Source organism: Abramis brama, assembly GCF_963993115.1.
Source record: "Abramis brama genome assembly, chromosome: 11".
Classification (NCBI taxonomy): domain Eukaryota; kingdom Metazoa; phylum Chordata; class Actinopteri; order Cypriniformes; family Leuciscidae; genus Abramis; species Abramis brama.
In genome coordinates this window covers 28,335,565-28,363,508 of record NC_139973.1, presented here as the reverse complement: position 1 = coordinate 28,363,508, position 27,944 = coordinate 28,335,565, and the positions used below count along the sequence as shown (strand labels likewise).

The following is a 27,944-nucleotide window of genomic DNA, read 5'->3' as shown; positions in this document are numbered from 1 at the left end:
TGACAAGGAAGAATTATTTTAGTCTGTATTTTGCCCAACACCAGAAGTTGCTACAGTACAGAAGGACGTTATTGTGTCATAAACGAACAAAAAGAGAAACAGCAGACATGATCTTAAAAACTAAAAGTTGCACAAAATTATGCAGCCATGCATGGAAACAGAATGTTTATTTTATTTTTTGATCATTATCTCCTTAAAATCAAAAGGCACAATAAAAGGCCCTGAGGTAAAGAGGCCACAAAGGTTTCATGTCCAAAATACTAAAAATTCCATGTTTTCAATCCTTGAATTCAAGTGCCACTTTATAGCCATTCATGCAAGTACAGTAATCAATATACTGCAAAGGCAAATCAGTTATTTGGAGGCATTTACCAAAAGAAAATAATCATTCACAAGAAAAACAAAGTTTTGTCTGATAATAAAACGACTTGGCTTCAGAAAACGTAAGTGTACTTGATTGATACAGTTTAAAAATAATCTAAAGTCAACAAAAATTGAATTAAATTCATAACACACATTAAATAATCACAAAATTGTTAATTAAAAGAACAATGACACTGTCTTACATTACCACTGCCCAAACTGTTGCCATTCCTAAAAATACCACAAATCAACTGACAGTCTTTAGGCTTAGTTCAAATCTTGAACTCTGCTTAAGGTCTTTGCAGTCTTTTTTTAGAATTTTTTAGAAGAAAAAAACAATTTTTACAGAATATTTTTACAATAATTTCTTTTAAGTATATAAGACAGTCAGCAACTAAAATAAAACAAGCGTTTAAAATGGAGGAGCAAGACCCTCTTTCCTCTTTCCCTCAACTACATTTACCTTTTTATTCCTTGAAATATAATTTTTCAATGTTAAGCTTGGAGATAATTTTCCCTTTTCTGCCTGGATCTCATAAACCCCTCTCTATTTTTCCCTATTACAGTACAAATGTGCAACAATCAAAATAAGTAAAAGAGAGGTTAAAGAAAAATAAAATTGAAGCAGCGCTGCTTAAAATCTAAATTAGAAAAATCAACAAATGGACATATTATTTGGTCTGTAAAAAACACAAACTCAAAAAGTAAAGGGTAAGTGAAGGAAAAAAAGTAAAAGATAAACAGTCAGTTTAATGTAGCCCTGTATTTAGATTTGGCACTTTTCCTTTCAGCAAGTAGAGAATTGCATCGGAATAAGTGAGGAGAGAGCGAGAATAAGAGCGAGAAAATAGGAAGAAAAGAGATGGAAAAGAAGGGGATGAAGAAGGATTTACTGTACAGCTACACCAATAAATTAGGTACTCCCGATGTGGTAGATATGGTGCCACATCAAGGTGCAGTAGGAGGAAAAAAGACAATGACATGAAAAGTCCTGAGGGTGTGTACAAGAGCTGAGTGAAAATTATGGGTGCAACAGAGGAAGGCTCAGATAATGGCGTTGGTGCCACGAAGGCCGACCCCACGGGCAAACTGCTCCAGCAGGCCTGAGATGGCACCGGAAGGGCTTGGAGATGACGATTTAAGTCCTACTGTAGAGCTATAGGCTGAAAGGAACAGCTCCCTCACTGCCTCCAACCGCACCTGCCTTTCAGGTACAAATGTGCACCTAGAAAGAAAAGAGAGAGAAGAAAACACAGAAACGGCATTTATCATATTCTCTCCCTTCACTCAATGACGTCATTTTTGTGCCTTCCTCCCACACAAAAACACAGCTCATGTACAAAAAAACCTTCATGTATTTTGAGATCCTACAATAGTTGTTATTCGATCTACGTCATCAATGTTCGCGGCGGCCATGTTGTTGACATAGAAACCACGGCAACTGTCAGTCTGTCAATTGACAAGCGAGGCAGCGTCGGTATTATCCATGGTATTATCGCTGTATTTTTTTTTTAAACAGCGCGATGGTGTGTTGTGTAATACACGGCTGTTCTAACAACAGCAATAAGAACCCCGGAGTTCGTTTTTATGCGATACCGACTGTCAGAAAACGTGAAGGGAAGGAGACAGAGGAGTTGAGCCAGCGCAGGAGAGACTTGTGGCTAGCTAGGATAAATAGGCTAAACTTTCAGCCAACTACCCACAGCAAAGTCTGTTCCCATCATTTTACCACAGGTAACGTTAAGGATATATGCCTCACAGCAAAGTCTGTTCCCATCATTTTATCACATGTAGGCTAACGTTACAGTTTTTAGATAACTTAACGTTACCTCACAGCAAAGTCTGTCCCCATAATTTTATCACATATGGTTAGCTGTAAGCAGTGGCTGAAACTGCTCTTTCAAATAGAGGAAGCTGCCATAAATTGAGACAATTATTAAATTAGTATTAATACGATATTGTCCTTTGTGGGCTTAAGTTAGCCAGATCCCCAAAACACAGTTTATACCTACACTGTGAGTTTTCAGCCATGATCAGACATCAGTATCATGCAGTAATTTGCAGTTAACTTAGTAGTTACCATAGCTTACCTATGAACATATAGGTCTGGCATTGATACTAGGTAGGGAATTAGTGCTTGTATGATACTGTGTTATTTTGTTACAGCGCTCCTAGTAAAAGGAGCTCCTGCGAAGGGTAAGTTATGCGAAGTGTATGCGGATACTGTATGAACGAGATAGTTATAAATATCCGGATAAGTTACGGCTGGCAATAAGGATGGATCTTTACTTAAGGCTATTGGATCTATTTGATATGGGTCCACACCAATCAAGCTTATCTTCTCTTGATACCGGTGGCTTTGCGTGATTAGCTGCGAGCATAGGATCATCGAGCATAGGATAAGCTACCCAAATATTAAAATTCTGTTAATTACTCATCCTCTTGTCATTCCAAACCAATAAGACTTTCAATTTCAAAACACAATTGAAGATATGAGTGATTTCTGTCCCTCCACTGAAAGTCCATTCCACCAATTGATACTTCATAAAGTTCATAAAGAGATTGTAAAATAAATTGTATTGAATCAAGTGGTTTAATCTAAGTCTTCTGAAGAGACATGATCTCTTTAAATGATGAACAGATAATATTTTTGACCTTTATTCATCTCAACAGTTTGAATCGTCAGTGTTTTGGGTGAATGGAGGGAGGGAGAGAAATCTCTGACTTCATTAAAAATATGCTTATTTGTATTTCGAGATGAAGGAAGTCTTATGGGTTTAAAATGAGGGTGAGCTGAATTTTCATTTTTGGATGAACCCTTCAAATGCACTTGAATGACGCAAAATTAATGTAAACAGTCAGTTATGCCTTAAGGGATTGTAAACAGATGTGACAAAACATCTTATATGTCAGAATAGATCTGGACATTAGGTATGCCCATAACCATAAGGAACTGCAGCCTTTAGACCTGCCGCTGTCTATGATGTCATTAATAATAAATCAAACACCAATAATGCTGAGAAAAAAAACTAAAAAAAAACTCACAGCTCTCGTCTAAAACTTTAGTAGCTAATATGCCCTCTTCAGTTAGATACTTAAAGCATTCTTTGTTTATTGCTTCTAACATGTTTCTTTGCTCTTCTTTATTACTGATTTCCTTGTATGTTTTGAAGTTGACCACATCACTACATGCTGTTGTTTTATTTTATTCTTTTTAATTATTGTAATAGTACATTCAAAATGAAATTTATTTATAATAATACTCAATATTATTGAGTATTATTCTCAATATTAACAATACTCCTTAAAAAAGTAGTTAGGTTAAAGATTCAGTGAAGTAAATCAGTTTTCTTACAAATTCACTGATGTGTGTGAATACTAATGAAAGACCAAGAATTTTTCACATCTTCCAATGATGAAGCTATCATTGGAAGATGTGCCTATTCCTATCATGAAAATCATGACTCATAATATCTCGTTTTTTTTCTTTTTTGTAAATATAATAAATTGCTCTTTTAATCTCCTTATTACAACTTTGTCAATTTTTTTACATGCAAAAATGCTGTTGTACAGACAGCACATAAATAAAGCTTGGAACAAGTATTTCTGATTTCTGTTAAACTACACAGCATCAACCGGCTGGGTCTGATGAAGCAGAACGATAAAAATGGATGAAATAAAAGAGAATGAGGCAAAGAAGGGCTAAATTTTATACAGCTATGATCTTTGCAAACAGCTTCTTACTTAAAGTGAATTAAAATCTAGTACACAAATCATCTTAGTGGTAAACAGCAGGACAAGTAGTGGAGAATACAAGAATACAGTGAATAGGAGGGGCTGGAGTGTGTATGAGACTTACATTCGTCCACTGGGACCCTCATCCTGGAAGCTGAATGGAAAAGGAGACTCTGAGGGCACCGGGGGAAGATCATGGATGCTCCCACATCCTGAGACAATCTGCCAACTGCCATAATCTGTGGATAGTGAGGAGCCTGATCGAGCATACTCGACTATTGGTCTGAGATTGAGAGAGACATTCAAAGTATTAAAAGATTAATAGAGCAAGAACATTTTTTAGAAAAGTTAGAAAGGACAGGTCATTTTGGCCAGTAGGGTTGGTCCAATAAAAAATGTTTGGCTCTTTGGTACTTAAAATTATTATTAAAGTGTGTGTGTCGAAAAATTTCAGCTTTATCTAAATTATATAATATCATTATATTATCATTCACACCTTTCGATCACTAAACTGCTCATATAATTACTTTCAAGTTCAAGGAATTGGTTCTTAACTCAGTTTACTTTTGGGTTCACAAATGGGTCAAAATTGGTTCTTTTACAGAAGACTAATTGTGAAAATATCATAAGGTGCTTTCATCAAGTATGTACACTGAAAGACAAATTGGTTGGTATAAGTCCTTCAAAACACAGAAAAACAAATTCATCAAGTTTCAAGCAAAACAAAACACAAGCACTACAAAATAAACTTTACAAGTACCCACCTCCTTCCTGGCACAGCTAATGGGGTGCTTCCCGCCGGCCGTGTGAGATTTTGATCTGAGTGGTTGGATGAGGAAGAGCTTGAGGACTTAAAGGATCCCAGAGGACTGGCCTCAGTGATAACATTAGGTATTCGCTCCTCTGAAGTGATCGGTCGGTTCCAAAGCACAGAATTAGAAGACAATGGCATGCCCTTCCTCCTGTGATAAACACTAAATAAGTCAACAGCATTTAAAACTGCAATTGTCAAGACAATTATTTACTCAAATAAAATGTGAACATTTTTAGTTGATTTCTGTGATTATTATGGATTGTTTAATGCATTAAAAATAATGATTGTAATCATTTGTAAACATTAGTTCAATCATGACTCTCGGAATGAATTTAACCAGCATTTATTAAAAAACATGACATGTACATAGGCTTGATCTTGGCGGACTAGATCTGCTAGGCTGCTGCTGCTGGACGAGTGAGGATACATCTAAAAATTCACATGAAGTGAAATGAATTCAGGCTGCTGCAAGGAAACATAGGGAGACCCCCCATTGTTAGTTCATGTAACTAATGCATTAACTAATGTAACTAATGTATTAACTAATGTTACAAATGAGACCTTATTGTAAAGTGTTACCATAATAATGCAGCATCCGTTTTTCCCTCCACTCCTGAGGTTACGCCTAATATATTTTCTCCACTTTCTGTGGCTAGATATGTATGCTCACAGTAGAGTGCTGCTCTCCCTCGGCCGAGTGAAGCTGACCAGAGCACATATCTTATGATTGGCCACACTCCTGATCTTGCCAGTAACATGTGCTTGTCTTACACAGGTGTAAGTGCATTCATACTATTAAGGTGCCATTAAAGGTGCTTATTTTGTAAGCCCTACCCGCTAGAAGCCTGTGGTCCAGTGGTAATCAGGTCTGGAGCTTCTGCAAGTAGACTGGAGGGAGCAGATGTATCTTCTGTGATGAGAGAAAAATCACTGCTCAGACTTGTCACACTACCCCGATCTCTGGACTCTGAGAGAGATAGAGAGAGACGGAAAGAAAAGAAAGAAAGAGAGAAAGAAAGAAAGAAAGAAAGAGAGAGAGAGAGAGAAAGAGAGAAAGAAAGAAAGAAAGAAAGAGAGAGAAAGAAAGAGAGAGAAAGAAAGAAAGAAAGAAAGAAAGAAAGAAAGAAAGAAAGAAAGAAAGAAAGAAAGAGAGAAAGAGAAAGAAAGAAAGAAAGAAAGAGAAAGAAAGAAAGAGAGAAAGAGAAAGAAAGAAAGAAAGAAAGAAAGAGAGAAAGAGAAAGAAAGAGAGAAAGAAAGAAAGAGAAAGAAATAGAAAGAAAACCATAAAACAGCAAGCCATGTATAATAAAGTCTGTAGTCCATTTAAACAATGGACTCCTGCTGGACAACAAGCAGGAGAATCTACTATTGGCTATGTATACTAGACAGTTCTTATAATCATATTATACATATTCACTGAATCACTAATTTTAATTAAAAGCTATTCTGAAACTGCAGTAATTTAGGAAAACAGGACTTACTTAACTGGCAGAGGTCATCAACTGTGAAGTCAGCATCTTTGAACTGAGAATTTTTTCTTCTGTTAAGATTTATAGAAAAGAGAAAAAGAAAAAATGGCGGAAAGTACAATAAGACAGTCACAAGTCAAGTCAAGTCATCTTCATTTATATAGCACTTTTAACAATGTAGATTGTTTCAAAGCAGCTTTACAGAGATAAACGTATAATTTAAGGTAACAGAGATCGTTTTGGCTTTATAGCGGTTCTTATAGCGGTTCTTGAGATGCAATGCAGAACAGAATAAGTTTTTCATCAATTTGGTATTTCAAACTTTAATTTATGAAACAATCACAGAACCTATAAATATGTTGAACTTACAGCCTGCCTTATTAGTGGAATTTGACAAAATGTTGAGTGCAATACAATTGGAATGTATTTGCTAAACAATTTAATCTATTTTTGCTGTGTGGGAATAATACATTAAACATTTCACAATTCACACTAATTAGACAAACAGTCTGGGAGGAGCTTGATTTTTATTTAAAAAAATTAACTAATCTAAAGTTGTGAAAAGTTATCAAAGAAATAGAAATCCATATGGCCATTTGATTTGGAGGTACAGACACATTTAGAGGAAGAAAAAGCCTTTTTCATTATCAGGCTGGTGCAAATCTCACACATATGGAATTTTGTTCAGGTGTTATACATAATTTGTGATATTATGCAATGCCTATAATTACTGATGGTCCTGTAGATATTCCAATGATACAATACTCCTGAGTCTATCATAAACACTTGAGAAATATAGGCCAAAATGCTTTTTTGCCAAATTGAAATATTTCCAGTTATTGATCTATGGAGTGCACTGTTTATGTTGAGATCATGCAAAAAACCTTATAGTTTGCAAACATACTTTATGCCATCTTAAATATTTTCTAAAAGTTTTAATCAACACCTCTGGCTCTTAGGGCAAAGTTCATCTGCGGTAAAATAAAAAATTCAATTGGGTGATTTTTTTTTTCCTACAAATTTTCCACAGAGCCCCAAGAGTTAAATAAGTCAGCTGCATTTTGTTTCCAATTAAGCTTGTCTAATAGCTACTGTACGTTGGGGTGGGCAACTCTGGGCCTTGAGATCCACTTTAGCTCAAACTAATCAAACACACTTGAACAAGTGAATCAAAGTCTTCAGGATTACTAAAAAGCTAGGCAGATGAGTTTGATCAGGTTTGGAGCCAAACTCTGCAGGAAAATGGATCTCAAGGGCCAGAATTTTGCTATATAGTGATGGCACTACAGACAAAATAAAAAAGTCAAGTTCTAAGAAAAAAAAAAGTTACATTTCTTAACCTATAGGTGGCTCTAAGCCAAAACATCTACTCACATTGTGCATTTTTTTTCAAAATCAAGGTGAGAACCAACCTGTACTGAAATTACTGGTTATCATGCAACTTTAAAAATCACACCCTTGTAATCAACCACATGTGGTTGCACCAAAAGGTCACCTACCAGTAATTTCAACATTTTCTTAAGCTCACAATTTTTGCATGTTTAAAATAAAAAAAAGGTTAAAAGCTTACATTGTTTCTATTTAGATTCAAAGACTATCAAATTGCTATATTCTAAATATACTCATGAGACACACAAAGATTATTCTTATATTTAAAATCATAAGTCAGATAGCTTACCTTTGTTTCTTTTTGACTGAAAATGTCTCACAAACAATATGCTTCAGAAAATTGAAGCAGAAAAAGAAAATCTAGGAGAGAGAATATCAAAACTTAAATTGTTTTCATACAAAGTAAAATGATAAAACACAACACTCTTGACTTATATGTGCAATAAACACAAATAATCATCTATACAATTCTCACACATGAACAATGACTGGACCGTGCACACCAAACCATAATTACCATATAAATCACATAGACTCTATTCCATTCAAAAGTAACAGACAATTTCATGGTGTAGGTTTAAAATAGGTGACGTCTCACCTCCTCTCCCTTAGAGAGCCGGTCAGGCAACATGTGACTAGTGAAAAGGACACAAAAAAAATCAGTGAGAATATCCTTATATTCTATTGCATATTTAATTATGTTAGATCAAACATCACTTCCTGCAGACATATTTTCTTTTTATTCACCTTTCAGACATTATTATATTATATATAAAAATTATATTCATGTTGTTGAACAAAATGTGAAAATCAGATATATATGTGGTTACCATTACTTGAAGATGCTTTCGTGTTTTGTGATTATTGCTTGCAAATTGAAAACCGCCTTTTTTATCTAAAACAAACTAACTAAAAAAAAAAAAAAACATTCTAAATGAATCAGAGGGAACACTTGATGCCGTGTAGCTTTATGGGTTTCTAACAAATTAACGTCATAAAGCTGCTATATACAGTGAGGAAAATAAGTATTTGAACACCCTGCTATTTTGCAAGTTCTCCCACTTGGAAATCATGGAGGGGTCTGAAATTGTCATCGTAGGTGCATGTCCACTGTGAGAGACATAATCTAAAAAAAAAAATCCAGAAATCAAAATATATGATTTTTTAACTATTTATTTGTATGATACAGCTGCAAATAAGTATTTGAACACCTGTCTATCAATTAGAATTCTGACCCTCAAAGACCTGTTAGTCTGCCTTTAAAATGTCCACCTCCACTCCATTTATTATCCTAAATTAGATGCACCTGTTTGAGGTCGTTAGCTGCATAAAGACACCTGTCCACCCCATACAATCAGTAAGAATACCAAAGAGCTGTCCAAAGACACTAGATACAAAATTGTACACCTCCACAAGGCTGGAAAGGGCTACGGGGAAATTGCCAAGCAGCTTGGTGAAAAAAGGTCCACTGTTGGAGCAATCATTAGAAAATGGAAGAAGCTAAACATGACTGTCAATCTCCATCGGACTGGGGCTCCATGCAAGATCTCACCTCGTGGGGTCTCAATGATCCTAAGAAAGGTGAGAAATCAGCCCAGAACTACACGGGAGGAGCTGGTCAATGACCTGAAAAGAGCTGGGACCACCGTTTCCAAGGTTACTGTTGGTAATACACTAAGACGTCATGGTTTGAAATCATGCATGGCACGGAAGGTTCCCCTGCTTAAACCAGCACATGTCAAGGCCCATCTTAAGTTTGCCAATGACCATTTGGATGATCCAGAGGAGTCATGGGAGAAAGTCATGTGGTCAGATGAGACCAAAATAGAACTTTTTGGTCATAATTCCACTAAACGTGTTTGGAGGAAGAAGAATGATGAGTACCATCCCAAGAACACCATCCCTACTGTGAAGCATGGGGGTGGTAGCATCATGCTTTGGGGGTGTTTTTCTGCACATGGGACAGGGCGACTGCACTGTATTAAGGAGAGGATGACCAGGGCCATGTATTGCGAGATGTTGGGGAACAACCTCCTTCCCTCAGTTAGAGCATTGAAGATGGGTCGAGGCTGGGTCTTCCAACATGACAATGACCCGAAGCACACAGCCAGGATAACCAAGGAGTGGCTCTGTAAGAAGCATATCAAGGTTCTTGCGTGGCCTAGCCAGTCTCCAGACCTAAACCCAATAGAGAATCTTTGGAGGGAGCTCAAACTCCGTGTTTCTCAGCGACAGCCCAGAAACCTGACTGATCTAGAGAAGATCTGTGTGGAGGAGTGGGCCAAAATCCCTCCTGCAGTGTGTGCAAACCTGGTGAAAAACTACAGGAAACGTTTGACCTCTGTAATTGCAAACAAGGGCTACTGTACCAAATATTAACATTGATTTTCTCAGGTGTTCAAATACTTATTTGCAGCTGTATCATACAAATAAATAGTTAAAAAAATCATACATTGTGATTTCTGGATTTTTTTATTTTTATTATGTCTCTCACAGTGGACATGCACCTACGATGACAATTTCAGACCCCTCCATGATTTCTAAGTGGGAGAACTTGCAAAATAGCAGGGTGTTCAAATACTTATTTTCCTCACTGTAGTTATCACATAATTTACAGTCACATGGCAGACTGCAGGTCACATACTTCCTGGGCTGCATGTGCCAGTCAAACAAGTGCCAAGAGATGAATGAAAATGTTAAAGAACTGCTCTCTCGGTATATCAGAACTCCTTGCAGTGTTAGTTGTGTGCATTTAGTAATATCAGGGTTAGCGTGATCATGCATTCAATGAGTTTGGTACTTTAGTACCATTAAATGTTACCTTTGTGTGATTTATTTTATATTTTAGAGAAATTAAAGTGAAAAGAATTATCAGCTTATGCCAGTCATTTAATATTGGTACATTCCAAAACACAGATGTGTAAGTCAAACAGGAATGAGACTAACCCAAAAAGAAACCAGTCATATGCGATAGTCAGGTAAAGGATCTCAGACGGCTCCAGACTGGCATGAATGGCACCGTCCTATGAAAATGCAAAATTAATTCAAACATTGAACTCTTTAAACTTAATAATTGCCAAACATTAGCCACAACACAAAGAATTGTAAGGATAGGAATGGGGGAAGAAATGAGGGTAGTTAGCACTGTGGGGTGAATAAAGTTGAGTAAAATGAGGTCAGATGTAATGAGAGACAGAAAAATGGATACTCACTGCCCACAAAGAGAGTCTAAGCAAGGACACAAAGAGGGGTGTCCTGTCCCAGCCTGATATACAGTGCACCAGTAAACCGTTCTCATCTACAACACACAACAGGCCACAACACACCAAATAATTATCCTAAACTATACAGACGAGTAAAACCTGTTGTACAGTTTGGTGAGGATGTGTGTAAATATAATAGTTTACCATCAGAGTTGATGATGTGTAGAAGCAATTTCAGGTAGTTCTGAGTCTGCTGCACCAGGTCCCATGACTGAAAAACACAAAGGCCATAATTCAATTTAAGAACATAAATCTGTGGATCACCATCCTGCATTCTTTAATAACCTCTGTTAACCATTAAGCTACACTGTTTATGATAACAATGACATTTTTCAAATTTTTCATTTAATTTTGTCGAGACACCTAAAAGCTACCAGTAAATACAATCCTCTCTTTAGGACTACATTTTAATATGTATCATTAAGCACTGTGCCTTGGCACCAATTACTAAACTATTTTTTACAAAAACTCTACAAATTCACTCTCAAATGATCCAAAAAGTATTATTGCGGGCAGTGTAGTTTGCATTTTGAATGTGAAACCTTCCAGAAGAGTTTACATACAGCTTGTGCCTTTCCTTAAACCCAAACAATTCCTGTTTGTCCATCTAAAAGACAGTCAATAAAATTGATGAGGAGCTCTGAGAACCTGGTATTCACTCCAGTTCATGTTGAGGTTTCTTGTAAAGCAATCAGGGATTGTCAAAGGAGCATCCACATAGTCCTACACACACAAACACCCAAAAATGATGGTCAGTGTAAAATCAACTTTATTTACTCTGTCCAAACAACAATCTAGCCAAGTATGCACACATATGAAAGTGACTTTGTGTTTGTACTTGGTATGGACCTGATTCCAGTTGAAGACAAGTCCTTCTGCTGTGTAATCTCTGTCTTTATATTCCCTGAAGAATTCACATCCTGAAAACAAGCACATGAAATTACTACTATTAAAACTACAGAACAATGTACTGATTACTGCCATTTAATAAGTAGAATAGAACAAAAATTAAATCAGCATGAGCATTAACTCAAGCAAGATCTACACCTGGATAAGGCACAGAGAGTAGGGTGAAGTCAGCATAGCGTTGGGCCTTGTCCACCTTTTCTGAGGAAGTCACACTGAAGACAAACAAAATTGTAAAGAGAGTAAGAGATCACTGAGAAAGACAACACAACAACACAAACACAAAACACTGTCATGTCATAATGAACAGTGGCCAGGGTCCAAAATTAACTCCTGCAGAGTGCCAAAAGTGGGTAAATTCTCCATTTAGCCAGGAAAATGCTGAATTTCACAGCGTCACATGCCAGTCTGACAGGTAATAAGTTAATTGCAGATTATTTGGATTTTATTATATGTGTGCTGTGGTGGTACAGAAAACCTTACAGAAGTATGAAAACGTCTCCGGTTACTATCGTAACCTTGGTTCCCTGAGAGGCAGGAACAAGACATTGCGTCAGCTGACGCTACAGGAACTCCTCCCTTCTCCACTTTTGTTGAAATCTTATAGGCTAACGCCAGCTTGGAACAGCTGGCCAATTGTCGCCAAGTATGCAAATACTGACAGGCTCGCGGGCAGTATAAAATGCATGGGCGCGACAATTGCGTCAGAATCACGACTGAACGCTTACACAACTGATCGAACAGCGAACACGGCGGCTAACGCAATGTCTCATTACCGCCTCTCAGGGAACCGAGGTTACGATAGTAACCGGAGACGTTCCCTTTTGAGAGCGTTAACTTTTTGTGCATTGTTTTCTACATTGTGCCAGCTGACGCTGCGGGACCTGTATTAAATCCCGTGTGAGAGTAGTGAAGATAAGCCCTGAGAAAATGGAGCCAAGCTACACCAGCCACGGAAAAGACAAACAGTCAGCCAGCCGTGCCGCTAGGAGTGCTCGCATCTGAAAAGTGGAACTAGACCAATGAGACATCAGCTCGGACCCTATCAAAATTTGCATATACAAACGCAATGAAAGCAAAGGCTGCACTGATCCAGGGCAGACACAACACAATAAGCACTCAAGCATGAAAGTAAAACACAGTGTCAAGGCGGTAGCGGTAACAACTGTATTAAGCACTAGTAGCCATATACACAGAGTCAACAGCATAGCGGTTAACCACTGCGTACAACTAGGACAGTTCACAATACATGAGTAAGGAACTTAACTCACCGAAAGCACTTGAGACGCCACAGACGGTACATCCAGCTTGTAAAATCTGGCGAAGGTGCTCTAAGAAGGCCAGCCAGCAGCAAAACATAAATCCTGGATAGACATACCTCTAGACCAGGCCCACGAAGAGGCAACAGCCCTCGTCGAATGAGCTCATATGTTACGGAGACAATCCTTCCCCTGGCACGCGTAAGCCAGCGCGACAGCGTCCACAATCCAGTGAGAAAGTCTCTGTTTTGATACAGTTCACGTCTTTCCCTTAATACAGCAACCAAAGCACATGAAAAGCTGGCCCGACTGAAGGAAGGCGGTCGCACGATTCACATACATCCACAAAGCCGTGACAGGGCAAACAGCACTCACGCGAGGATGACAGCTCAGCAGATAAGCGGGCAGAGGAACATCCTGTGCTTTGAAGGGTGTAACATTAGAGAGAGACTTAGGCACATGGCCCCGTCTCGGCCGGAGAGTAACACTGCAGTCGACGGGTCCGAAACAGATAATATGACAGTCCATGAGAACGTGTGTTAGTCCCCAATGCACTTAGCTGAAGCAAAGGCAAGGAGCAGAGCCGTTTTTTAGGGAGAGCAGAGCCGTTTCTTAACAGCAATCACAACCAAGGGCTCGAAAGGCACGAGTGACACAGTGTTGAGTGTATGAGGAGGAAAAGGCTTTTTGTGTGAAGGGATGTGTGCTCTTATTTTGGAACTCACACAAACAGACACAGCATTCACACAAACATTGCAAATGTCGCCTGCAGGAGCAGAGGGGACATGATGAAGAACACGGCGCTTGGGGGCAGGGTCTCTAACAAACTCTCCCCTCCATTTGGATGGTCCGTAGGACAAAGGCTTGGTAGCCGAGCCGTAGCAGCGCAGGCTTCTCCGTGGTCCGTGACGCTACATTCCCAGTCCTGCCCACTGCCTACGGCGAACATCCAGCTCGGGCCGGAGAGTCGAAGCGGGCTGCTCAGCCGATCTTAGGCGAGACGAGGTGCCGACGAAGAGAGAGACCTCGATGAGGGCTGGAACGAGCGAAGGGGCAACATTCGTGACTCATAGCCTTTGCGCTTCTGCGCCTCAGAGAAACGCTCAGTAACTGACTACACGGCGTCACCAAAGAGGCTGGAGGGAGTGATTGGAGCCTTTCTTTTTTCAGCCAGATAAAAGGACGGGCACAGATGCACGGCGACGGTCTCCTCAAAGGGGGGCATGCACAGAGAGCCTCGGCGTGGGCCAGGCCCAGGCAGACGGCGCAGTACTCGTAGGTGCAAATCCTGCAAAGGGTACCCATCAGATATGAGGAAGAAAAGATAACTAGTCCTCAAGTGCAACTTCAACGATGACAGCATGAAGAAAGAGATTCTGACGCAATTGTCACGCTCATGCATTTTATACTGCCCGCGAGCCTGTCAGTATTTGCATACTTTGTGACAATTGGACAGCTGTTCGAAGCTGGCGTTAGCCTAGAAGATTTCAACAAAAGTGGAGAAGGGAGGAGTTCCCGCAGCATCAGCTGACGCAATGTAGAAGTTAACGCTCTCGAAAGGGAACCCATTTGAAAAATGGCAAAGTTGATAGTGTTGCCACTGGAATGCATAATGTCACGTGCATCTTGCATTTACGGTAATTACAAAATGGCGTGAATGTAGCATAAATTACAGTAACGTGTTACTACGTTCAGAGGTGTGAATGTGTGCGTTTCTGTAGATTATTCTTCCTCTTGCCCTTTGAAAACTGTGACTGTGCTTTTGTTTTTTGTTTTATCTATAATTTAGCGACTGTCCTGCTGTGGAACATGTGAAGTGTGAAGGGTTACAAATTTAAGAAACTATTTCAAATATGCTTCCGTACATAACATCATGGTAAAGAATCTTTTAAGGTTAAGATCTCAGCAAAGTTGCAATTCCTGTTCTCTCCTTATTGTCTTTAATGGCTCTTTGAGCCCCAGTTTCACTCAGACTGATGGGATTAGCACACGAATGATTCACTGAGAATCTCACCTTTTGTTCTGCAAATGGCTTTCGGACCCAAATGGCTCTTGGAGCCTTATGCTGATTGAATTAGGATTGGCCAGACCCTCACAGTCTAGGGTGTTACCTTAACCTGTATACTTAATTTGCATGCTTTGTTCAGAGTCTCCACCTCTATGTAATCCCTCCCCCTTGGAATGTATATAACTACAATGCATACTGTATTAGAGTTAGATCATGTTGGAAGTACTACAGCAACGTACAGCGGAGTTCTCAATAAAGAATAACTTCCGTTGAACGCGATCCCAACTGTCTCCTGGTCTCTGCTTCGATGAAAGAAAACTTTACAACAAGTGTGAAGTTTATATTTTAACATTTATGTTTAATCTCTTTGGCACACAATATAGAGCATATAAAAAAATATTTCTGAATACGTTTAGAACAATATAGAATAAAAATAAAGATTTCAATGGTAATTGTTTTGCCACCTTGGCTGGTAGGCAAAAAGTTAATTTTGGACCCTGATATTTTGGGTGTGAAAGGCCTACATAATGTATGGCACACGTCATTCGGAGAATGGCACATTATGTAATTTTTAACAAAAGCATGAATTTAACAGGAAGTTCACTCACTTGAGGCCAAACTTGACCTTCTTCTTCTCCACCATGAGGTCACAAATGTAGTGTATAGACAAATACTTCAACAGCTTAATGTCAGAGCCCCTAACCTTATCAAACAACTGTGAATCATTCCTGTAGAGTGAGAAAGAAAGAAAGAAAGAAAGAAAGAAAGAAAGAAAGAAAGAAAGAAAGAAAGAAAGAAAGAAAGAAAGAAAGAAAGAAATTATTCTCACAAAATCAATTAATAATTCAAACATTTGGCTCCTTGTAAGATTGTGTTCCTTGCCAGCTTATCTTACCGAACTGCACAGTCATCCTCCAGAACCTCTTCAGCATCACCCAAGGTGTCATCTGAACCACCTGAAATAGTTTGAGACTAAACCTAATGCAATCCAAGTAATTTTCACAGCAACATCTGTACTGCCCCACAGCTTAAGCTCAGTCAATAACTGTAGCTTGAGCAGTTCAGACCATGTGATTGAAATGTTTCAATAATCTCTTAAATGTATTAAAGGGGTGGTTGAATATATTTCACTAACTTTAGTTAGTGTGTAATGTTGCTGTTTGAGCATAAACAACATCTGCAAAGTTACAACGCTCAAAGTTCAAAGCAAAGGGAAATATTTTCTTTTAAAGAAATTGCTTTTTAAGGACGACAACAAACAGCTGGTAAGGACTACATGACATTCCTCCCGGGTTAGTGACATCACAAGTTTTTGAAATTTTCAGGACACAAGCTGTTGAAGCTCCGCCCTCTGTGCTGGGAGCAGCAGCTCATTTGCATTTAAAGGAAAAGACATAAACGGTGCGTTTTTGCTCACCCTCAAAAACTGACAACTTTAACATGCTATATAAAAATATCTGTGGGGTATTTTGAGCTAAAACTTCACATACACACTCTGGGGACATCAGAGATTTATTTTACATTTTGTGAAAAGGTCATTATACCACCCCTTTAATGGCGGGCAGTCGTGGCCTAATGATTAGAGAGTCAGACTGGATTCTAAAGGTTGCAGGTTCGATTCTAAATACCAGCAGGAAAAAAATGCAGGCGGGGAAGTGAATGAACAGCGCTTTCTTTCACCCTCAATAACCACAACTGAGCAAGCCACCAAACTTCAATTGCTCCCCGGGTGCCCAATCACTACCCACTGTGTTGTGTGTGTGTCCACGGTTTTCACTTTGCAGTGTGTGTTTTCACTACTCACTTTTCATAATGTGTTGGGAGAAAATTGTATTTGGATGATCTATGCATTAGCTCTTAAAGTGACAGTAGCCTAAACCTGCTTCTGTCTGAGTCCTTAATATTAATTCAAACAACAAAAGATAAAAAGAAAAATCACTCACTGCTCTTGACTAACTTTAGTATCTTTAATAAGGGTTTATACAAGGGAGACTATTAACTGTTATTTTACATTTGATTACATTATTCAATTTCTGTAGGTAGTTTTTCTTACCTGAATACTACTGTTAAACCTACCTGACGAAAAAAATACTATGGAAGTCAATGGCTACTGTCAACTGTCTGGTTACCAACATTCTTTAAAATATCTTCTTTTGTGTTCAAAAGAGGAAAGAAACTCAAACAGGTTTGGAAAAACATGAGGGTGAGTAAATTATGACAATTTTCATTTTTCAACTATCTCTTTAAAGCAATGTTTATTTCATTTTTATCTTTGTTCTATTGTATTTATTTCTTCTTATTTTTGTTTCTTACTTAATGACTGTTAGAAATTAGTTGTATGATATCCTATGATATTTTGCTAGACTAAAAATAAAACAATTCAGATGACTAAAATATGACTAGCCTAAATCTAAATGGCATTTTAGTCAAAAGACGTTGACTAAAACTAAATCAAAATGTGCTGTCAAAATTAACACTGTCTGCAAGGAGTCATTCACACAGGACACATTATGTCTGCAGATCTCAGATCAAGATCTGTATACTCCATTTAACTAAGGTTGCAAAACAAACTCCATGTTACAAATATGGTAGAACAATCACTTCTACCACTAAAGATTGCTTTATAAATAGTCTTCCTGATCAGTTTCCTCTCCTTGGCAAACCAGATAGCTATTGACTCTCTCTTTTCCAGCACTTTAGACACAGTTGCTCCTTTGCACTTAAAGAAGATTTAAGGGAAAGTTCACCCAAAAATGAAAATTAGCCCATGATTTACTCACCCTCAAGTCATCTTACAGGGGTGCAAACACATGTATGGTCAAAAAAGAGAGAGGTAATCGAAGCCCTCGTCCCGCGGCAAATATCCAGATACTACATTGTCACCATCCCCAACCCACCCCTATAGGCACATAGAGTCAAATGAAATTTAGAAAAACTATCTTGCACTTCTTCTTCTTGCTTTACTGCTACTTCCTGAAAACAATTTCACCTGATGATTTGAATAGCTCTTTTTGTAAAGAATTAATAATTCTAGGATGATTGGGGTAATTGTGTAGGGTAGGCCTAGTGCATCTGCATAGAAACTAATAAACAAAATACAAATATAAATACAATAAAACACAAATACACGAAAAATAAAGCAGTGCTTTATGTTTTTCAGGTAAATTAACTGTATTAAGTATTAATACAGTTTATCTTTTGACAAAACGTGATTTTTCTCTTTCTCTTTTGTTGTTTGATTAACTTTGGTGACAAAAACAGCTGCAGGTATATTGGGTGCTGTCCCTTTAAGACGAATGCACGTATCTAATACCGGTGTTGTGCCGAATTTCGACTCCCTGCCAAATTATTACCCCCCTCGTTGAAGTCAGTACCTGATTGCCTAATCCTAACCCCTCCCCCACAACTAATCTAAACCTACCAATACTAGGGGGGTAATAATTTGGCGGGGGTAGAAATTCGGCACGACACCGGTAATGACACGCATCCGTTTTATTTTGACTGCGTTTACGGGGAAACTCGTTGAGAAGGACACTGGCTTATTTTTTCGTGCACATGTCTGTTCAAACACAAATAGATAAGAAAGAAAAGGGAATTCGGTGTTCACGAACTTCACGTGCTGTCTGCGACTGCGTGGCTCTGTGTGCCGACAGACCATCTACATTTGGATGTTAAACATAATATATATAGCCTGATACAGCAAAGACAACGTCGGCAGTATTGACGGCAAAATAGGCTACAGAATATTTCGTTCTGTAGGCCTATTGACAGGGGCAATATTTGAAAATCGATAATTAGGCCTATTTTTTCAATTACAATTATATATGCATTTGTCAAAACCGAGAGACTTTCAAGCATCAAAATGTAATTTATTAATATGTATTTGCGCCTTCTATTTTGTCTGAAAACTTCCAACACTCGTGCGTGTCGCGTGAAAAATAGGCGTCGGTTGCGGTTCTATTTCTAGCACGCGGTTTCGGCGCGGCTCGAGAAGTGTGTGTGTCACGCAGGCATTGTGCTCTAACACAAGCTCTAACCAGTTAACATGAGAGCCGACATAAAAACGGACACTCCACGCCATGCAGAGAGAAATGTGATGCAGTGGCAGATCCAGAGTGAGACAGAAACACTAGTGGTTCACGCTTGCGCACATACTGCTTGTTTGGCGCGCAGTGTTCTGATTCGCTTATTTCCTATTTATTTGTTGGTGGACGCAATCCAGAATTACTGTTGGTTAAATTATAATCAGACCCTCTCAAACCACCTCCTTAAAAAAAACTCTTCGGATCTGCACGATTCACACAAGTCACCCAAACTGACGTGAAAAAAGCGGGAGGCGCCGAAAAGCGCGCTGTTTGCACCCCTGATCTTAGGTGTATATGACATTCTTCTTTCAGACGAATACAATTGGATTTATATAAAAAAATGTCCTGGCTTTTCCAAGCTTTATAATGGGAGTGCATGGATGTATGTCTTTGGAAGTCCATCAAAGCACATCTATTCATGATTAAAGTGCTCCACGCATCTCGGGGGGTTAATAAAGGTATTCTGAAGTGAAGCGATGTGTTTGTGTAAGAAAAATGTCCATATTTAAAACTTTATCGACTAAAATAACTAGCTTCCAGCTGATGGCCATACGTACGCATCGATTTTTCGCCAAAAGAGTAACCCTTCAACTTGACGCACAATGTTATGACGGCAATTGACGTCTCTCGCGGTTCAAACAAACAGGACTGGGCAACCGCGTTCGTCATTACGTTGTGTGTCAAGTTCAATAATATTAGTCTGTATGTCTCATCCTTATCCCGAGGTTACCGTAGTCAGTCGGATCCGTCCATATCCAGATCAGATGATGGACCTGCACCTAGACACGACCAAAACGCCTATAGGCGCACATTACTAATGCGCTCTTTAAATAACAAAAAAAAATATATTGTGCCATTCACTTTAGACCAAGTTTCAGTTGGTCAATGGCGCAGTCTATTTCTGTTGCCTCAAAATAGCAACGAGCCAACAAATGCGCCTGAACACACCTCATTTTCAGACCAACATGCCCATGGGCACACAAATGGGCACAAATGCATTTGCTATTTAAACAACATGGCGCAGGATGTGAAAATGATAACTGCGTCGGACTGAAACTAGCAAAAAACACTTGCATCGCACTTGCCGCTGCATTGCGCCGGGTGTAAGATAGGGCCCTAAATCTGTATTGTCTAAATTGCTATATAAATAAAGGTGGATTGACTTGCACTATTTTTCCATCTTGCAGCATGCTGTGTAAAATTAAAATCTGTCAACTTTTGACACATCATTTTGATGCTGGTACAGCTTGTTTTGGAAAGAGGAACAAACACAGAGCTGTCTTAACTAATAGAGTGTGTACCTGAAAAAATGTAGTTGTATCCAGTGCGTCCATAAAGTTCGCCCCAACCTGCTAGTGTGGAGGATCGACACACATGCTACAACAGAGGAGAAAAAATAAGAGTTTAAGGTTGTCACAACAAAAAAAGAAACACAGGACTCTGGTAAAGCTAAAGGTGGCTTGAAGTTTGTTGTTAGCACCCAGTAAATTATACCAACCTTTAAAGTCAAAGGCTGATAGTCCAGAACTCAACACTTCTTACTAAAGATCCCGACAGCCAGATTTTACAATAAAAAATTAAATCTGTTATTGACACTATGATTTGTCTACTATCAATATATTCAAATGTCTAAAAGGAGCATGTCCTACAAGGATAACATTAAATAAAGGATAGCATGAACATTAAACATGAAGCAGCAACAGAAAGCATCTGGTGGTCAAAAAAATACTATGAGGCAAACTGTTCAGTGAAAAGTTGCCCATTTGATTGGAGTGGCAAGATAGTTACCTTTCCATTGTAGAGGATGACAGGACAGACAAATCTCCCTCTACAACGAGCCATCTTACTACGGTTGACCAAATCCTGCAATTTACTGATCTGCACTGTACTCTCAAAGCTGAACAAAAATGAAGAAAAAGAAGAAAAGAGCATTTAAAAAATAAAATACAATACACTGGTGACAGACCAAAATATTGGCTGATATTCTACCATTTGATCAACCAAGAACTTTGCCCACTTGACCAATTAACAGAAGTAGTCGTAAGAATAAAAATTCAATTTCAACATTTAAACATTATGCCAGATGCAAGATTCTGGTTTGGTGCTAACCTAATTTAGATCTAAATTAGCATTGTTTTGGATGTTCGGTAAGTTTTGTCTCAAAACAGGCAATACGTCATAAAAGCCGACCAATCAGATTGTGAAGATAGTATCCCTTTGTCTTAAGGTTCGGTGAAAATTTCTTCGGACACTGCGACAGATAAGGCATTACTTCATCCTCTGTGTTGCCTTCTTTAAAAACATGAATTTAAAAAGTAACAAATAATAATTAAATCCAAAACGTAAACATATTTAATATACTCTACTTTCCTGCAATGATGAAAACCTGCAGCTTAATTAAAAAATAGTTAAAATGTCTTAAAAATACTTTCGTAAGGAAACGATTCTTTTACACTCCACTTAGGGTTTTGCACTGTCTATTAATTGTTTTATTTGTTTTGATGCATTTATCATCTATTCTGTAATGTGATGTGATCCTTAACAAGTCCCAGTCAGGTTCCCACTGTCCTTTTAAGTAAAAGGGCAAAAAGCTAATAATCAAAACAAAAAAGGATTTAGATATATCTATCATCTATAAACACAAAAGTGTGATTTACATTAAAAATAAAACTACAGCATAAAAAAATATAATTTTATTTAAATAATCAATTTTATATAAATTTTACTGAACCATTTGTTAAAGCAGAACTTAGCTACTTCGTTGTAAGAAAAGTAATGTGTTGTCACATAGTATGGCATTGATACAATAACAAGCATTAGAAGTAGTGTTGACAAACTGTGCATGTCAGTTTTCTGGTTATAGAACTTAGTCAGGGTAGACGCCACATTGAATTTCATGTGGATGAAAACAGGGCAGTGAGGGAAAGACTGACTCTTTACCATGGTATGCGCTGTATACATTTATAGATTATATATTTTTCAAAACTCACAACTTTCAAACAGAGTTTTTGGCTACTGAAAAGTCTTTTGGAAAGATGTTTCGTCAGCCAAGCAATCAGTTTGTTGTTAAAAACAGTATAATCCATTGAACACACTGTACTTCTATCCCTCACAGCCATGTTTTCATTCCTGTCGAAAAGTAAATATAGCGCTACCCTGACTAAGGTCTATGATCGATGTTTAAGACCTCACACAACTGTCAACAATGATAAATTACTTTTCCATTGAAATACCATACTGAAATTATTACATTAAATATTAAGGAATTGTATCTAAAACAAACCATTAAAATTGACATTTTCATATTTTTCATTTCATATTTGACATGCATAGTGAAACCATAGCGCACACACCATTTAGATGAAAACATGACTCATTGATGTAATCAGTCAGCTATTTTATTCCATTAGTTACTCCTGCTCGGAGGCTTCCATAAACATTAAGTTAATATGTGGGGTATGTTTCAACAATTGTGTAATGTTTAAATATTTATTAGCAAGTAAATTGTAAAATACTACATATCTATACCCACAACTAAGCTTTAACTTGCACACAGCTGGTGCAACCGGCCCTTGGTAACCTACTGCACATAGCTAGAATCAAAGTATAAGAATTTTGTGGAGATATGTCATTGGTGCAGCATAGCAATATAATATCCATACCACATTGATAATCTTCTTCTTTATGACTAAAAATCATACTATCTTTTTAAGAATTTTTCAGAGGAATAATGGCAAAACATAAATATAAAATTAGGGATGCACCAATACCAGAAAAAGGCAGATACCAATACTTTCATTTTTGGTACTTGCCGATACCGGTACCTGTGTTTTCACTGCATTTGTAATTTTTAAATATATTAGGTAGAGAAACCAAAAGAATATGAATCTTATTCGTTGATTTAATTTGTTTAGCAAATATATATTTCCTTCAGTTATTTTCATGCTTAATTATGCCTGTTAAAATGTTTTGTACAACCTTCTGTTACTTTCACTGTTAAAATAAATGCAATAGAACAAAGATACAAATGGAAAAAAAAAGTGCTTTACAGGTTTTCAGGTAGGTCCAACAGAAGTTTTCAGGTACATAATTTGAATAAAGTAATCAAATGTAAAATAATACTGCATAGTCTTCACTATATAAATTAAATTTAGATCAATCTTTATTAAAGTTACAAAAGTCATTCAGTCGAGAGCAGTGAGTGATTTCTGTGTCCTTAAAAACACAGCAGCAGGTTTATTAGGCTGCTGCCTCTTTAAGACCAAATGCACGGATCCAATATACTGTTACACATGCGTTTAATGTTTATGTTCACTTAAAGGACAAATCCAGTGAAAAATGAACCTAGGGGTAATTAACACATGGTTACCGAGTCGATCGTTCCCTGTGATGCGTTTTCATGAAAATCGAATGTAAAGTGTTTTATCTTTAAAAACAGATTAGCTCATAATACTAGTATAAGGGGCACAGAGTAGGCTTGGCACGATAGTCGGTGTTACCGGTGTTACACGGTGTTCAGTCGCAACACCGGTTTCATCACTTGCCCACCGCAGCACCGCAAAAAATTTTTTTTGCCACAGAGTAAAAGTAAATCGCTAGTTAATACCACTAACAAGGCTCAAAATAGCCTCACACTAACACGGTAGCATAATGAGGGTCCCTACATGCAAACCGAAGCATTGAGAACTTTGTAAGTGTACAGACAGTTTAATAAGAAGATACTTTATAAAGACAGTACATTACGCGTTTACAGACAGGCGTCATCTCAATGCTTCGGTTTGCATGTAGGGACCCTCATTATGCTACCGCGTTAGTGTGAGGCTATTTTGAGCCTTGTTAGTGGTATTAACTAGCGATTTACTTTTACTTACTCTGTGCCCCATATACTAGCGTTATGAGCTAATCTGTTTTTAAAGATAAAACTCTTTACATTAGATTTTCATGAAAACGCATCGCAGGGAACGATCGACTCGGTAACCATGTGTTAATTACCCCTAGGTTCATTTTTCACTGGATTTGTCCTTTAAAGACATAACCAACTACGTTTACTAGGATACTCGCAAATAAGCTTTTTATACACAATTTTATGTGAATTCATCAGTTCAAGCACAAGGTGGCAGGAAAGAATTCAATGCAGTATTCAAAGTAAACTTCTTGTCTGTAAATGTCCTGTAATAATGTAGGGAACCACTCATTATACATAAATCATGTACCAGTTCAAGTTTTTACTTGCATATACGATTTAGTTTTAATCCAAATGACTAATGTGTGCTGAGTAAGTGATCAGCAATCCCCTGTGAGTTACATTTACATTTACGCATTTGGCAGATGCTTTTATCCAAAGCGACTTACATTGCATTTCAGGGTACACATTTACATCTTATCAGTTCTTGATTTCCCTGGGAATCGAACCCATGACCTTGACGTTGCAAGCACCAACGCTCTACTGATTGAGCTACAGTTACCATTAGTAGCCTAATATGTGCCTCGTTTAACATTTGCTATTGACATAGGCCTATAAGACCAAACTACAAACTTTCCAGCGATGGCTGTGAAAAAGGGATGTGCTTGACAAACTTGTGAATATGCTCCTAGTTTCGCTTATCAGCTCACACACAGCATCTATTTAGGCATAAATATTTGCTATTTGTTTTACATTCTATTAGTTCAATACTTCATAACATCCTTCTCTGATATATCTATTCTGCTCTCTGTTTGCTCTGTTGTTGGTGTTTCTTTGTCACAAGCACTGTAATGTACACACTGCGTGGTATCAGTTGTTGGTATCGGAGCATTTTAGAGTGCGAGTACACGAGCGCAGTATTGGGCGGCAATGGGCGCGATATCGATACTGGTTTCGGTATCGGTGCATCCCTATATAAAATGCTGCTTGCTGAAATTCACTTTTCCCCAATATTACTACTATTACTATTATGTCTACTGTGCGTCTTCAGTAGACTAACAGAGATGGTGATGTTATTACCTCTCTTTATTATTGTCTGAAGATTCATATTCCAGAAACACAATCTTCCGTGGGTAGTGACCACACACCTCCCCATTGGTGTTGTGGATGATGCTATACTTGTAGTCCCGGTCAAACAGCTCCAGATAGCGCTTCTCTATTCTTTCTATCTGAAAATACATATAAAATACATCAAGCTTTTAAAGGCTTTTTATAAGCAGCAGCAAGTTCAAACACTCTAATTTTATTAAGAAAATAAAAACTAAAGTATTTTACTTTTTTGAATGCTGGAATTTAATCATAAGTCAGCAGCAAAAAATAATTGGTAAATAAAATGAGTCTTAAAACAAGTATATACTTGTGTTTGTATTGTATATTTGCGTTTCCTTAAATTGTGACTTCTTCTCATCACTCATTTACAAGGATGTTACACCATTGTAAAGCATTCACCATATGAGTGTCCGTGTGAGTGCAAATTCATTTCAGAGAGCCGGGGTTCGTTAATTTATTGCTTGGCTTCTGAACTGTATGTAGCCTGAACCTACCGGTATTAACTAAACTTAAACTGAAGTGATGCTTTAACAGTTCTGGGTCAAACAGGGTAACTCTGATGTCAATTATGAAATGCTGATGCTATGAGAATACTTTCAATAAGACAAGCTGACTATGTTACAATGGAATATTTAACTGTGGGTACAAAGTTGACCAATTAAAGTTGTTGTGGTCCATGTAGACAACATATAATATTTTTTTTGAAGAGGAGCACGTCAGGCTACAGAGAAGCATAATTCAGTATTTAGGGTTGTGGATTAGTTTTAACTACTGTGAGATATGTGTTACTAGTGGGTTATGATGACACATCTGAACACCAGCATCCTCTCTTCATCACATCCATGTTTTGCTCCTCAATAAAATTAGCAAAAAATGTAGAAACGAACTTGAAGAAAAACATGTATAAGGTATTATTTTTTCCGCTGCTTGGTTTTTTGCTGATTATGGAAAAAAAAACTGACTCATGAAACCAGTTTCCCTTTGGAAGTTCCTTACAGTCACATGAGCTGCCAACCTAGATAATATTTACGGTCCTGATTATTATACATTATTACTATTAGTAATAACGTGTAATTTATGTTGTAACATTTTCTAAATCATTCATTTTATTTATTTATTTATGTATTTGTTTCTTTATTTAGTTGCTTATAATTAATTTGAAATTTGTATCAAAGTTTTTTAAAATCAAATTAAACCAACATGAATACATGGATTACATTTATAAGAATGTGGGAGGTGTTTTTCTTTATCAAGTCAGTGACCCATTTAATAGCTGCTGTGCATTATGGGAAAGAACTGACTGATGTTTGACGTGTTCGGTCTTACCCACGGGGTGACCTCCTTCGCTCTGAACTGGCTCTTAGAGAACTCATAGATCAGATCGGTTATCTCCTCGCTCCTGCTAGCCATCATCGAGCACGCGCCGTCACCCGCCTTCTGCTCGATTCGAACCCGCCCTTCCTTAAATAGCGCAGCTCCCTGGGGCCGAGAGGATCCTCCAGGCCATCCCTTCAGGACAAGCTTCTTCCTCACTGCCCGCTTTAAGGCGCCGGGGCCGGAGCCGGGGACGCGTCCCGAGTTCAGGGTCCTGGCGAGATTATCCCCCTCCACAGCACTGGTGATCAAAATAGCCCGTTACCAACGGTACTATAAGACACGACAAAGACTTCAAGAATTCTTACCGATATTAATTCTCCAATCGGCAAAAATAAAAGTATTGTCCGTTTGTAATGAAACCACCGCTTTGGTTTGTCTTTTATTTTTAGAGCTCACATTAGAACACTGCATCCCACAAAGTAATCTCAACACCGGCCACCAAAACAATCACAGGAAATCCGCGCGACATGTCTTCAACTTAATTTTGATATGGAGACAAATCATTCATTGTTGTTTACAACGCCAAAACTTTCGGATGTTTTAAAAGCATACAAAAAAACGGTTTTGTAATATTGCATTGAAATCTATCCGTGTTTGGATATAGCCAAGGAACTTTAACCAGGGCCAGTAGTAAACAGGAAACTGACGTGATCATGTGATCAATACTTCCTGAAATGTGACGTTAAGCGTCGCTGAGCTATCTGTCATGTCAGCCAAGATCGTTTGCTCTTGTTTTTATCCAAATGTTTAAATAAGTATTAGATTCAATAATCGATAATAATCTATATTCGTGAGAAACAGTTATATATTTAATAATATTACATTTATTTTCAATCATATTGATTATTCTGACCTTATTAGAATAAATTATATTTTATCCTTTTTTTTTTTTTACAGTCTATGGTTTTTGCTCACCCTCAAAAAGTGACAATTTTAACATGCTATATAAAAATATCTGTGGGGTATTTTGAGCTAAAACTTCACATACACACTCTGGGGACATCAGAGACGTATTTTACATCTTGTGAAAAGGGCATTATACCACCCCTTTAAGGGAGGGTATATCGATTCTAGCAGAGAATTTATTGTGATATCTTTGCGCATCATGATATCTTTGTGTATCAATTACATCTACTGTTGTAGGAAACGTAATTGTTATTATTATTGCCATTGTTCCTGTATTTATCGCAAAGATTGTAAATTCGTTTGAGTACGTGTTTGACATATGACATAATATTGAACTTTTATAGAACATACTATTTA

General features: G+C 37.8%; 1 protein-coding gene across 6 annotated transcripts; it reads right to left on the bottom strand.

The window, feature by feature from the left end:
* Nucleotides 1–27,359, bottom strand: mtmr14 (myotubularin related protein 14). Of its 6 annotated transcripts, none has more exons than XM_084129520.1 (20): nt 26,987–27,339; nt 26,631–26,919; nt 25,275–25,423; nt 21,080–21,188; nt 20,593–20,668; nt 16,102–16,162; nt 15,815–15,934; nt 12,081–12,154; nt 11,883–11,953; nt 11,682–11,756; nt 11,178–11,244; nt 10,983–11,068; nt 10,717–10,793; nt 8,369–8,405; nt 8,060–8,130; nt 6,394–6,452; nt 5,747–5,879; nt 4,863–5,072; nt 4,223–4,381; nt 1–1,588 (listed from the first exon to the last, which is right to left on the bottom strand). In XM_084129520.1, the coding sequence occupies exons 2-20, from the start codon at nt 26,715–26,717 to the stop codon at nt 1,408–1,410; spliced, it is 1,902 nt and encodes a 633-aa protein (XP_083985646.1). In that variant the 5' UTR covers nt 26,718–26,919; nt 26,987–27,339; the 3' UTR covers nt 1–1,407. The 6 variants fall into 6 exon arrangements, with proteins under 6 accessions (XP_083985646.1, XP_083985648.1, XP_083985649.1 ...); XM_084129522.1 differs by having other exon boundaries at nt 4,863–5,060; XM_084129523.1 differs by having other exon boundaries at nt 5,747–5,822.
* Between the last annotated feature and the right edge of the window lie 585 nt (nt 27,360–27,944).

Coding starts and splice junctions, on each gene's coding strand:
- mtmr14 (XM_084129521.1), bottom strand. CDS start 26,717: ATGATGGCTAGCAGGAGCGAGGAGATAACCGATCTGATCTATGAGTTC. Junction 10,794..10,982: donor TTAGACTCTCTTTGTGGGCA/GTGAGTATCCAT, acceptor GCATTTTCATAG/GACGGTGCCATTCATGCCAG. Junction 8,406..10,716: donor TATGACTGGTTTCTTTTTGG/GTTAGTCTCATT, acceptor CCTTTTCACTAG/TCACATGTTGCCTGACCGGC.